Raw genomic sequence first — 13,207 nt, 5'->3', positions numbered from 1 at the left:
TTCGGTACATAACGGCACTTACGTCTGTGTTACGAATGTACTGCAAATGCTCTAAAGTACTCTGAAGGTGAACAGAAATGAGATACAGCTCTCTGCTTGCAGCTCGTCAGTCACGCTCGTCAAGAAAGTGACTGAAAAAACACACATTTTTATCAAATAATAAGTCATTAATAGTGGTTCACTTCCGTGATTTGGTACAATTGCGTCACAGTACCCCAGACCACCCTTTTTAAGCGGACTCGGGTACGGTTCGCGGGTGCGCACCCGAGTTCGGAAGACAGCGTTCACATCATCCAAACGTACCGAACTCTGACGTCAATCGAACCCGGGTGCGCACCAAAAGTGCTAGTGTGAAAGCACTCTAAAGTTTATAAATTGCATTACTTTTTAATTCTTGACAGTGTTGAACCATTCAGTGCTCGCAGGAGACTGTGCGCTCATGCACACTCGCAGCGCACACACATAATGCCAGGTTCACATTACTTTGTTTGCATTGCGAATGTGGTGCGTATTTTTTCCTCACTCATGTTAACAGATTAATAAAGCGTGGACACTGCACGCGGTTGCGGTTCGGCAGTGCGTTCCAAGAGCGGTGCGTCTGCAGAAGTGCAGAGATCGTTTCCACACCAAATCTATTTTCGCTGCGCTGCAAGCGCTGAATTAAAGTAACAGCACAGTTTTTGCAGTAAATATTAACATGGACTGACACGAAAATGTAGTAATTAGTAATTACACCACATGGATTGACACGAAAATGTAGTAATTACACCATAAATGCATATTATTAAAGTCTACTGTGTTTCACAATCAACATGGCTTGTTGGCTAGGTTTAAAGGGAAAGAGCACTTTTAGATAAACAAGGCAATAATCGATGGCACTCGTGGAGGTAGGAAAAAGTTATGAACTGCAGCATTGGTTGTAATAAAGATTTCAATGCAAAAGGAAAGGCAGTAGAGCTGACTATTTCTGTCAATGGTAAGTTTGTGATAACGTAAGAAAAATATAGAAAGTTTAAATGTTTTGCCACTTGCTTGAGCAACTTAATATACAAGTCTAGAAGTAAATGCAAAAGTAAAAAGCATGGAATAATATGTTGCTTAAATTTATTGTGTTTAAACATGTCTGTGAAAGATTGTATTACTGTACTCTTTAAAAAAAAAAAAAGAATTGCAATGCTGAAAAAGCATTTTCAGTGACAATGTTTGGATTTGAAATCAAAATAATGGATAAATGTTGTGTTTGTGGTAAACAGCCATGGATCAGTAGTGGACTCCTGTGTGAAAGCTGCTTCCCCTCTCACAAGAGTCACCTAAGAGGGGAATTCCCCCCATTTTCAAAAATGAAATTCAGGCCCTGAATAAATGTCTAAAAATCCTGATTGGAGTATCACTATAAATAGTTATAAATTATAAAAAGGCGGCTTTAAAAATATCGGTATCGGTGATCGCTATCGGCAGATACTGCTTTCTGTGATCGGCGATCGGCCTCAAAAATCCTGATCGGAGCACCCCTACACATTACTTTCATAATTACTAAAGAGCAGCATACATGTTTGTGGGGCCCATATCTAAGCTTTTCAAATGTCAAAGCAACAAGGTTTTGTAAATGATCATCAGCAATTTCTGGTCTTGTACCTCATATAATTACAAACGTTAAAAGCATGCATTCCAAAAACACCACAAAACCAAAAAGAGGCAGAAACGTAAACACCACACTCATATGTAATCATTTAAATTTAAAACTACAAACATTAATAGGGAGTCGGTCCTCCCTTTGCTGCTGTAAAAACTCCCACTCGCTGGTAGTTGTTAAAACAAAGTTGGAAGGATTTTCTCCCACTCAGACACAAGAGAGAAGTGAAGTCAGGCACCGATGGTGGGCGATGGGATGATCTGGTTCACAGTTCAATTCATCCCAAAGGTGTTAAGTTAGAGGTAGGCTTTTAGGTAGGCTCAGTCATAGTCGCCTATAGGGATGTAACGATTACCGGTTTTATGATAAATCACGATAAAATGCCCTGAAAGTTAGTATTACCGTTTAAAATTTAATTATCATCAAAACCGTGTTTGATTATCGCAATTTTGAAAATTCGCGGTAAACCCGGTCCAGCCAGCATCAGTCTGACGCAGAAGCAGCATGCAGTGTTGTAGACGCAATCTGCATTTGAATGAAACGAGAGAGAGCACGTCCGCGCCCCCGCGGTGATACAAGAGACATGCGGCGAATTCCAAACAGAAGTGAGCAACCCTATGCCCTACTCCCTTCGAAGGACAGAGCCCTTGAAGTGTGTTCTTTGAAGGGTGCAGGGTATTACGGTCTCGTATAAGCGTTTGGAACTCCCTCCGCGAAGGGAATGACTGACCAAATGTTACCTTGACAACGCTGCTCGTGCGTGCAGCATTCAGTACTCCATCAGTTGTTGCAAATAAATATTTATTATTATTATTATTATTTTATTCAAATATTGTCTAATTGTGTCTTATTTACTATTAAACGTTTTCAAACTAAACTTGCTTACACTACCGTCTTAAATCATATTTCTATCACTGACGAAAAATATGTTGTCTTACATTAAAATTGAAAAATTTAATTAAATTAGCCTATTCTATTCTAGTGATTTATTATTATTATTATTATTAGGGCTCCATGTTAATGTTAATTTAATGTTTTTGCTAAAAAAAAAAAAGTGCATATAGCTGCTAATTGTATTTGTTGTTTGTTGATTTTCAAATATAAAACTTATTGAAATGTTTTCAGTGTGTGTAGCAGTTCTTTTTGAACGTTTTCATCTAATTTTAACAAAACCGTGATAATATTGATAATCGTGATAACTTTGGTCACTATAATCGTGATATGAAATTTTCATACCGTTACATCCCTAGTCGCCTATTTGGTGGGGATTCTTCAAGTCAAAAAATTTGAGAACCACAGTTCTAGACAAATTGCAGGAATTAGATATTTGACTCAACAAGGCGCTAACAAGGAGGCTAAAGACTGCAGCCCTCTTGAGATCAGGGAAGTGAGGTTCTACCTGCACAGCACCTACCCGCTGGCCTCCGTTACACATTAAGAAGAGATTCATCATTGAGAATCAGTTAAGAGGCTTAAAATTTGTTTAAATCAGATTTATTTGAATAAGCTAGCCTTTGATATATAGGTCACCCCACCTTAAGCCTCTCATTGTACTGGATGATCACAATGTACTTAACTGCTGCAACAGAGGCACAACATTACAGCCCCAAAAAAGGAATTATTAATAAACAATGGTAAAGGGTTCCAGCTGTAGGCCTGTCGCAATAATCAATATATCGACTTATCGTGCAATATACTGTATATATTGACCTCAATAATTTTTGGTGACGCAATATATCGCCCATTATATTTACTTAAAAATTAATGTCACCGTGTATTTTACATTCCACTTGCGCCTGATTTTTTGCAGCTTCTCATACATAACGTGGTGTAGTCATGAGGTGCTAGTTCAAATGTAAAAAATGCTTCTACAAAAAAAAAAGTTTTATCTGCATATATGGTCTTGTTTAGGGAGGGATCTGTGCCTTTGTGCATACGGACATCTGACTGCTAAGTAGTGATTGTGTTTTTCAGCAATAGTGTGCACCCTTAATTTACAGAGAAAAGAAGGTCAGGGAAAAATCTCCATACAAGTTCTTTGTGCATTTTTCTTTTTTTGTACTTGTTACTTTGCACTTTTTGTTAGAAAATGTTTATTTACCATTTATTCAAGTTTTTTAAGGTATCTAATATTTTAATATTTAATTTCCATGATCTAAATATTGTTAAAAATTAAATGTTTGTTGTCATTTGGAAGTATGTTGGCCTTCTTGCATTAATATACTGTTACATTATGATTATATATTCAGTGGCATAAAATGGTATTTAAAATTACAATAATGTCGCTTATTGCAATTATTTCTGGGGCAATATATCGCACAACAAAAAGTTGTTATCGTAATAAGGCCTATCCAGCTGTACACAACACAGAGAAACACATCACAAAAATCGTCTTCAGAAAGCACCTCCCATTTCCAAGAAACTATAAAAAAACAATACATTGCAACATGCCACCTCTAGTGACTCACAACCCTATGACTGCCATGATGAGGAACATTTAACAGTATTTAACTGTCCGGACTCCTCCCTTTTGTTTTTAAACAGGTGCACTTCTGCAGTTTCAGTTTAGAGATCATGTATCAGTGCATAACAGGGAGAGGTGAGATGTTTCTCAAACACCTGTCTAGATCAGCTGGCAGGTCAGAAAGCATTTGCTCTTTACATAGTCTGTGCCGGGATGCCCTATATATTACATTGGGTCAAAAATTAAATAAATACCCAAACGAGCACTAAAAATATACAAGTCAGTGACTAACACAAAGAGAGCTGAAAGCACGAGTCATAAATCAACTAGACGTTGACAGACAATAATGAAACCAATTCTCCTGGTAATGCACCAACCCTTGCTTGAGAAATACAAATCATTGCTCATCACTGATTATATAAGGCTAGTTCTCTCCAAATCTGACTAAGGATAGGTCTGTTCATCATACAACATGCACATCGCCTTCTAAAACACATGTAGACCAGTGTACGAGTCCGCAACTATTGTTTTTATGTGGCAGATAATTACAGTCTACATATGAAATGTCACTATATATGGCTTCTGGAGCATCATGCCTGCAAAAACCCATTTCTTTCAGTCACCAATTTCAGTGAAAGCCAAGTTTTAAGAATGCACATGTTTGAGAAAGATGATTATTTAAATGGCAACAGATAAGCAGTTAAAAAAAATCCTTATGAATAACTTCTTTGCCCTGGTAAATAAAAATCAACTTTTAGAGTGCTGCCAGATTAAACATGCTCTCATGACACATACTGATACAAGGTTGACATCCTTCCATGAATTTGGAGGTCAAATCAACTCAGAACTGTGAACATGCCCAGAATACTATCTATTTGACGATATGCAAACACAACTGAGCGGTACTCATATTGTGTGCATTGGCAAAGCTCAGTTTGCTGTCTCATCATGAGATGTGAATACATTTACGGTTATGCATCAGCAATTATAATTCATATGAAACTGATTAAAAATCAAATGACTTAAAATCACCTGTCAAAGTCCTGTTTTAATTTTAAAAAATGATACACTAAGATACTGAAATACTATTGTGTTATTGTAAAAAAAAAAAATAAATGCAATAAGTTTATTTTAAATTAAAAATGTATAATGCAAACAATCAACACATGTTTCCTGTAAGCATTACTAGTGCTTGGCATAAAAATTAGTATAAAAATGCTCATGCTCCGATTCCCAAGGGTTCATCCAACACATGACAGAAGATGTTTTCATAAAAGTAACAAAAAGTGAAGCTCTACAAAAAAATACATTACTAATAAAAATAGAAAATACACAAGTCCAACGCGAGTAATTTCTACAAAAGAGGATCACGAGAAAATGACTTGCATCACTGATGGGTGAAATACAAACAAAACAGATTCTATAGGGGAAATGCATATTCCTAAGTCATGGGCATTATTTTATACGGTCGGTTGACCAGTTTCTGCTTCCGTGATAAGGTCACTTTTTTAGTCTTAACTGAAAATATGTTGTTTAACGAATGACAGCATTACACTTAACGTTAGTCATATTCCGCGACGTCAAAAACAAACAAAACTGAAGTCGCGCGCAGAAACGTTTAAATTTAAACGGTTCCCAATAAAATGCGATAACCTCGTAATTCTAAAACAAACCATTTTAAAGAATAAAAATAAACACGGCCTACCTCTGTATAAAATGGTGCGGTTTCAAATAACTTACTCATCAACTCGCCACGGTAACTTCGCGACGCTCTTCACGAGAAAAGGAAACTTACCTCTTCCGAGTCGTCGATAAATTTGTTGAGCGTTTCGTCGTCCTCGAGCAGTTCGTTTAACTGAGTTAAGGTATAAGAGCTCAACTTATTCTCAAAGCCAGCCATGTCTGGCACAGCGGTGTCTTTCACACTTTGCTGTCTGTGGATCGCGGTCGGACTGGGCAAAGCTCTTCTTTTCAGCCGGAAGACGACAGGAGGAGATGCGTGACGTCAACCGGTGAGGGCTTTTTCATTTGATGCTCACGAACTTTCTCCAAAATGATAATTACATTTCTTACATGTCTTTCAAAATATGTCAATCATACACTTCTGCATCGCACTGCATAAAAGTGATAACATACTTATTTTTTTATAAAATCTTTTAATTGCAAAAAAAAAAAAGTTGTTATTGTTTACTAAACTAAAACTGTTAAAAGTTGTTTTAATTTAAATAAATCTGAAATAAAATAATGCAGCTGAAATAAAAATTAAAATTAGAAAACTAAAAATAAAATATGCTGAAGTACTAACAAAAATTAAATTAAATAAAAATTAAATAAAAATAGAATAGAAAAACTAAATAATAAACAATGACAAAAGCACATAACAAAAATCGAAATATGAATTAATACTATAAACTACACACTTGTAACTGTATTAGTAGTATATGGGACATTTAAAGAATGAAACAATTATTTGACCATTAATTCATTTTATTTACATAATTAAGTTTAATGATATGTTTGTACTATTTAAGATGTTTATATTGGAAACAATAGTACAGTACATCAAGTATGTCAAATATTTATTGCTTAAAGCTTTATTCAGTGCAGAACTCCTGTCTAGTAACACACTGTTTGACATGCAAAATATGTGATATATCCCCAGATTAGAATAAATAAAATAAAATAAATATCTATCTAGGATTAAGGCCTTCATACAATCAAGTGAAGCACATTTCAACTTTGTCTTAGTAGCGTGCTTCATTCTCAGTGTCGCTACAGTCCTCTGCACTCTCCTTATCTCCTTCCTTCAGCTTCCATGGTGGGGCTGGCGATGGGTTGTGAACATCTGCATCTATGACAGTCCCCAGGATCTGCCTCTGCACCAGCTTACAGTAGAGGCCTCCCCTGGCCATGAGTTCAGCATGCGGGCCCTGCTCTGCCACACAGCCTTTGTCGATCACTAGGATGTTATCAGCTCTCTCCACTGTGCTCAGTCTGTGGGCAATCACTAAAACCGTGTGTTCTCGCATCAAGTTGTTCAGAGCTTGCTGAACCTAAAAACAAAGTAACGACACAAATGAAGTTTAATGCAAGACTGAAAAGGAATGTTCACTCAAGCCACATCTTTTCAAAGTAATAGTCATCGCTTACTATGTATTCGCTTTCTGAATCCAGTGCACTTGTGGCTTCATCCAAAATGAGAATGCGAGGGTTTCTGATAAGAGCCCGAGCAATGGCAACTCTCTGTTTTTGCCCACCAGACAGCTGAGCACCCTTCTCTCCAACCCCTATAACAGAGGACAGAGCAGCAGGATGAATTATCACCCGAACTCTGGTACAAAACAGAGGTGTCAAATATACAGGTGCATCTCAATAAATTAGAATGTCATGGAAAAGTTCATTTATTTCAGAAATTCAACTCAAATTGTGAAACTCGTGTATTAAATAAATTCAATGCACACAGACTGAAGTAGTTTAAGTCTTTGGTTCTTTTAATTGTGATTATTTTGGCTAACATTTAACAAAAACCCACCAATTCACTATCTCAATAAATTAGAATGCTTCATAAGACCAATAAAAAAACATTTTTAGTGAATTGTTGGCCTTCTGGAAAGTATGTTCATTTACTGTACATGTACTCAATACTTGGTAGGGGCTCCTTTTGCTTTAATTACTGCCTCAATTGGGCGTGGCATGGAGGTGATCAGTTTGTGGCACTGCTGAGGTGGTATGGAAGCCCAGGTTTCTTTGACAGTGGCCTTCAGCTCATCTGCATTTTTTGGTCTCTTGTTTCTCATTTTCCTATAATATAATATAATATATCAAGCAATTATGTATTTAAATATCTATATTCTATATCTATGCACAAAGCATTCACATCAAAAAATTTACGTTTCTGAGCATATATTTAAGTGCATTTTAATATTCATATTTATAATATTAATAATAATATAATATTATTAGTAATAAGATATTAATAAATAAATATAAAAATCTAAAAATATATATATAGTAAAATTTTTAACAATAAGCATAAAAATAAAATATAATATAATACAATATAATAAACTTATAATATAATAAACTCGGGTACAAAGCAGATGTCAAATAAGTCAAAAACTTCAAATCAAGCAATTATGTATTTGAATATCTATTGTCATTATCACAATGCACAAAGCATTCACATCAAAAATGTAAGTTTCTGAACATGACAAAATGTAAGTGCATTTTAGCATACATATTCATAATATTAATAATATAATATTATTAGTAATATGAGATTAATAAATACATATAAAAATTAAAATATAGTATAATTTACAACAATAAACAAAAATATAATATAATATAAACTAACCAGTTTCATAGCCTTTGGAGAGGCCTGTTATGAAGTCATGTGCATTGCCATTAATGGCAGCTCTAATGACTGCCTCCATGGGGGCTTCAGGTACACCATAGGATATATTCATCTGAACAGTGCGGGCAAATAGAACAGGCTCCTGACTCACCAGTGCTACCTGTAAAAAATAAAAAATAAAAAACTCATTAATTTGCATTTGGTTAAGCCACTTCATTTGCATTATCAGCAACTACTGCCCTCTTTAGACCGTAGAATGTACTACAAGCTTCACTGAAAACTACATTTATTCTTAATTAATGTATCCAGATCAGCCTCAGCATATATCCCACCTTAGAGTGATAGTATTTGTGCTGGTAGCTGTTCACAGGTTGGCCGTCCACAAGCACATGGCCTTGCTGAGGAGCATAGAAATTCTCCAGCAAACACACACATGAGCTTTTTCCACCACCAGAGGGCCCTACCAGTGCAGTCACTTGCCCTGGGCGAAGATTGAAGGAAACATTCTGAGAAGAAAATGTGGGTTTAGTTTTCTTCCTGTGTCTAGGAATTCTGTTACTGATTCACGAGCATATCAGTTTAAAAGAAAACAAATAAACGTAGCATTCATAGGTACTTGCAATACACTAATTGCAAGGACAACCATCAATACTCCCTACTAAAGTCAACGACAATGTGGTGCAATGTGACACAATCATAGCCAATGAATCAGAAGAACATATGTTATATGGTCAGAAACCAACAAAAAAAATCTGCATTATGTCTGGTTAGGTTATGGTGTTACCCTTTGCTGTTAGTTTGTAACCTTCTATCTAAAGTCTACTTTCAGTGAAGAATACCTTTAATATATCCATCTCTGGCCGTGTTGGATATGCAAACGTCACATTTTTGAATTCCACCTGCCCTTCAAATGTTTCTGGAGCTTGTTGACCATCAAGGATATGTTTAGGTTTCCTGTCTATATATTCGAACACTTTCTCTGCAGCGCCAACGCCTTGCATCAGACCTGTGTACACTGACGATATACTCTGTAAAAAGAACAGAAAGTAAGACTTTGTGTTTCAGATTCATCGTATGAGTATCACGCACACACATATTAAAAGAAAAACACCATACCTCCAGGGCCTCACCGAGCTCCAGCTCATAAATGACAAAGGAAATTAGGGTCCCTCCACTCATCTGATTTGTCACCACAAGGTGGCCTCCATAATACAGGATTGCTACTTGCAAGGCTAGCTCAGAGATCTAAAGATAAAAATGAAAAGAAGAGAGAACAAAAATTAGTATCGTTGTTCAGACTGACACTGCTGGTTTTTATTTTTTGGATCTACAAGATACTTCAAATGACCCAAAAGAGAAATTTAATTATGATATTGGAAAGAAAAATTTGATTTTATAAATGAGAATCTTGTTAGAACAAATATCGAAGGCTTCAATATGCTTGCAAGATACCTACATAGCTGGACCACATGAAGCAGGCATAGGCAACTGCTTGTTTCTTATTAAGAACGAACATCTCCTGCAGTCTGCTGTAGTACGAGTCTGCCTCCTGATCTTCATTTGCAAAACTTCGCACTGTTCTCATGGCTGATATTGTTTCCTCGGCCACTTTATTGGCCTGAGCCAGTGCTGTCTGAACTTCTTTGGTTAATTTCTGTTAAACATCAAAAATGTGGAATGTTACCTTTTTTTATGCGTACATATTTTGTATCAATGCATTCAAAATGCTATTATAATGTGCATTTGTGAAATATAAAACAATATAGAGTATATGCTGCTATAAACTACAATGCATCATTTGCCATTGTTTTTTTTTTTTTTTCAAGCAATGTATTTTCATATGCATAACTTGCCTTGTAATACTCTCCATACAGCTTGGAGACCACAGCTATATATGGGAAACCCATGATGGTGACTACCGACAGTTTCCATGACATCCCAAACATGAATATGAAGATGCCCACAGCTTTCACAAAGCTGCGCAGGAACAGGTTGACATTTTGTGAGATGAGGTCGCTCACCTGAGTAGTATCTGAGGTAAGTCTAGAGATAATGTCACCTGTAAGGTAAACCATTGAGAGCTGAATCATTTATGTTGTCTCTACTTCCACCAGTCCAGAGAGGTCTTTGACACAGTAATGTTAAAAACAACACTTGATTTGCATTTCCCGAAGGCCGCCAAATAATAGTATTAAAGTATAAGATTTTAGGCTTTGGTTTCTCTCGAAATAAAATGCTGCATCATGACATCTTTTTTTTCTATTGGCTGCACACAGGAATCAACACAATAAATAACAGCAAAGAAGACAAGGCCAACCACAATTCAGTATGCAAATATTATGGTGATGTATTTGCTGTTGGGTACATTTTGAATGCTGACCATTCTATAAATGTAAGTCAAAGAGAAATGTTCAAATCTTAAATTGCTTAAAAAATAAATAAAATTGTATATATATATATATATATATATACAACCTGGCAAACGTAACAGAAAAGACACCTCCACGAAACCCAGTGGCTATGGAGCTAAAAATAAAAAAAAGAATGATGAATTGTATTATATGATACGGAAAAAAAGAAATCGATCTCTACTGTCTATAAAAATTGAAGAAAAGTGAAATCCAGAACTGCTCACCTGACCAAAGCCAAAACAGTGAGAGTAATCAGTGGTTTGGCAAAATGATCCATGCTTTTCTGGATAACTATGCCATCTATTGCTCGCCCCGTGTAATAAGGTATGAAAGCTTCACCTATGGGGAGGAAAATCCAATATTAACACTATGAGCTGATAAACTCTAGAGATGAGGACAAGTGCATACCATCCAAGTGTGACAAACCAAGGCATTCACAAGCATGTAATGACTAGAGTAAAGATTAGAGGTATACAGGTGCATCTCAATAAATTAGAATGTCGTGGAAAAGTTAATTTATTTCAGTAATTCAACTCAAATTGTGAAATTTGTGTATTAAATAAATTCAATGCACACAGACTGAAGTAGTTTAAGTCTTTGGTTCTTTTAATTGTTATGATTTTGGCTCACATTTAACAAAAACCCACCAATTCACTATCTCAACAAATTTGAATACGTCTTAAGACCAATAAAAAAAAACATTTGTGGTGAATTGTTGGCCTTCTGGAAAGTATGTTCATTTACTGTACATGTACTCAATACTTGGTAGGGGCACCTTTTGCTTTAATTACTGCCTCAATTGGGCGTGGCATGGAGGTGATCAGTTTGTGGCACTGCTATCCACCAGAGTGAAAACCAGGTTGCCACTAATAATCACAGCAACCCTCATTTTCCTACACCTGCTGAAGAGCCTTGAAGCTACTGAAATACAAAAACGTGAGCAGCAAAAATTCTACATGGAAGTGATTTCTATAGGGCGAGTAAACATATGAATGACAGCAGCGTGAAACCAGACTGACAGGTCTGGAGTATTAATAAAAAGTGCTCGCCTGAAACAAAGTCTATGTGAATGTACTGCGTCTGTCAAGTTGGTTCGCTGGCCTGCGCAGCTTAACACCCGGCACTATCGCAGACTCATTCATTGGGGCAGTACAGAATGCATTTTCCGTCTAAGAATCAGCTCCTTATTTCCTTCGTAAATCAATATTCCCGGTACGACAACAAAATTTATCTTAGTCCCATAATTCCCAGGCAACATCCATCGCCTCTTCTTACCGGCGCGGTGCAATGACAGGAAAGGGAAAAGAATACAGTACTGAAGCCCCGCCTCCGTGACGGCGGCCCAATCAGAAAGGGCTCTGGTCACATTGTGAAATACACAAGTATTTACATAATTTGAAGGAGAGGGCGAGGACTTTGTATTTCGATAATATAGGCAAATTTTGAAATGGATATAATTGTTTGTATTTTCGCAACAGATTTATAAGGTACGAACCTAAAACCTAATATATAAAAGGCCACTTAAATACGCCTTTTAAAAAAAGTGCATTGTATGTCATGCTTTTAAGAAGTACACTTATTTTGATTCGTTGACTAACATACTAAAGCACGTGCAAAGTTTTTTAAGCACATGTATATTTTACTTTACTATAAATGATTATCAGTACAGTTGGCAGTTGACTTGTAAATATGAAATAATATATAAAGATGTACTCTCCAGCCATACTTGAGTGGATCAGAAAACCATTCAAGTTTAACTAATTGCATATGAGTTTGCGCTATAATACAATTTCATTTAATTGTACAGTAAATAACATGCATTTAAGTCTGAAAATTACATCCAGGAATGGTGCATTCATAGGATTCCTACATTTGTTTATTTATTTTTTTTTTTTTAAAGTAACACTGTCTGTCCTTATGTTATTAATAAGCACAGTTGAGGCTTTGGATTTCTATTGTACCAGTGCAGTTTAAAGTTAAAAACATTTACAACTTCAATAGGCTGGTGTTATATATATATATATATATATATATATACACACTGTATATATAGCAAAAATGTAACAAAAAATATAAACATTTTATGAATTATTAAATAATTAAATAAACAAGAACACAGCATTTCAACACTAAACGGTTTATTTCAGACATGTTGCCACTTGGCAGGCTGTCTAAATCATGACACATGTAACAAGGTAAGGTCAGCCTCATTGTGAAATATACTGCAATCTGTGGTCACGTTCTTGCACCTTTGTTTCAGCCCTCATTATTTCAAAGGCAAATAGGAAGTTGCATGAGATGTCATATTGGCCACAGAATAACTGATTTTAACTGATTTACAA

General features: G+C 35.9%; 2 protein-coding genes across 2 annotated transcripts in view; both read right to left on the bottom strand.

The window, feature by feature from the left end:
• vps37ba (VPS37B subunit of ESCRT-I a) overlaps positions 1-6,089 on the bottom strand; it is a 29,275-nt gene extending 23,186 nt beyond the window's left edge. The window contains exon 1 of the mRNA XM_016285240.1: positions 5,893-6,089. Coding sequence (XP_016140726.1) covers positions 5,893-5,997 — 105 coding nt within the window. The 5' untranslated portion in view covers positions 5,998-6,089. The remainder of the gene's footprint in view (positions 1-5,892) is intronic.
• A 488-nt stretch (positions 6,090-6,577) lies between these two features.
• On the bottom strand, positions 6,578-10,529 carry LOC107595029 (ATP-binding cassette, sub-family B (MDR/TAP), member 9). Its single transcript, XM_016285304.1, has 8 exons — positions 10,308-10,529; positions 9,911-10,108; positions 9,571-9,699; positions 9,294-9,482; positions 8,787-8,960; positions 8,455-8,614; positions 7,248-7,384; positions 6,578-7,150 (listed from the first exon to the last, which is right to left on the bottom strand). The coding sequence occupies exons 1-8, from the start codon at positions 10,527-10,529 to the stop codon at positions 6,842-6,844; spliced, it is 1,518 nt and encodes a 505-aa protein (XP_016140790.1). The 3' UTR covers positions 6,578-6,841.
• Positions 10,530-13,207: the final 2,678 nt, after the last annotated feature.

The sequence above is a fragment of the Sinocyclocheilus grahami genome, unplaced genomic scaffold (genome assembly GCF_001515645.1).
Source record: "Sinocyclocheilus grahami isolate Dianchi unplaced genomic scaffold, SAMN03320097.WGS_v1.1 scaffold195.1, whole genome shotgun sequence".
In the NCBI taxonomy this organism is placed as follows: domain Eukaryota; kingdom Metazoa; phylum Chordata; class Actinopteri; order Cypriniformes; family Cyprinidae; genus Sinocyclocheilus; species Sinocyclocheilus grahami.
This window is presented reverse-complemented; position numbering and strand designations above follow the sequence as displayed.

Excerpts from the sequence above, each read along its gene's own strand:
- LOC107595029 (XM_016285304.1), bottom strand. The coding sequence starts at position 10,529 with ATGGTTTACCTTACAGGTGACATTATCTCTAGACTTACCTCAGATACT. Across the intron at positions 9,700-9,910 it reads GCTTCATGTGGTCCAGCTAT|ATCTCTGAGCTAGCCTTGCA; the intron begins GTAGGTATCTTG and ends TTTTATCTTTAG. Across the intron at positions 8,615-8,786 it reads ACAAATACTATCACTCTAAG|GTAGCACTGGTGAGTCAGGA; the intron begins GTGGGATATATG and ends TATTTTTTACAG.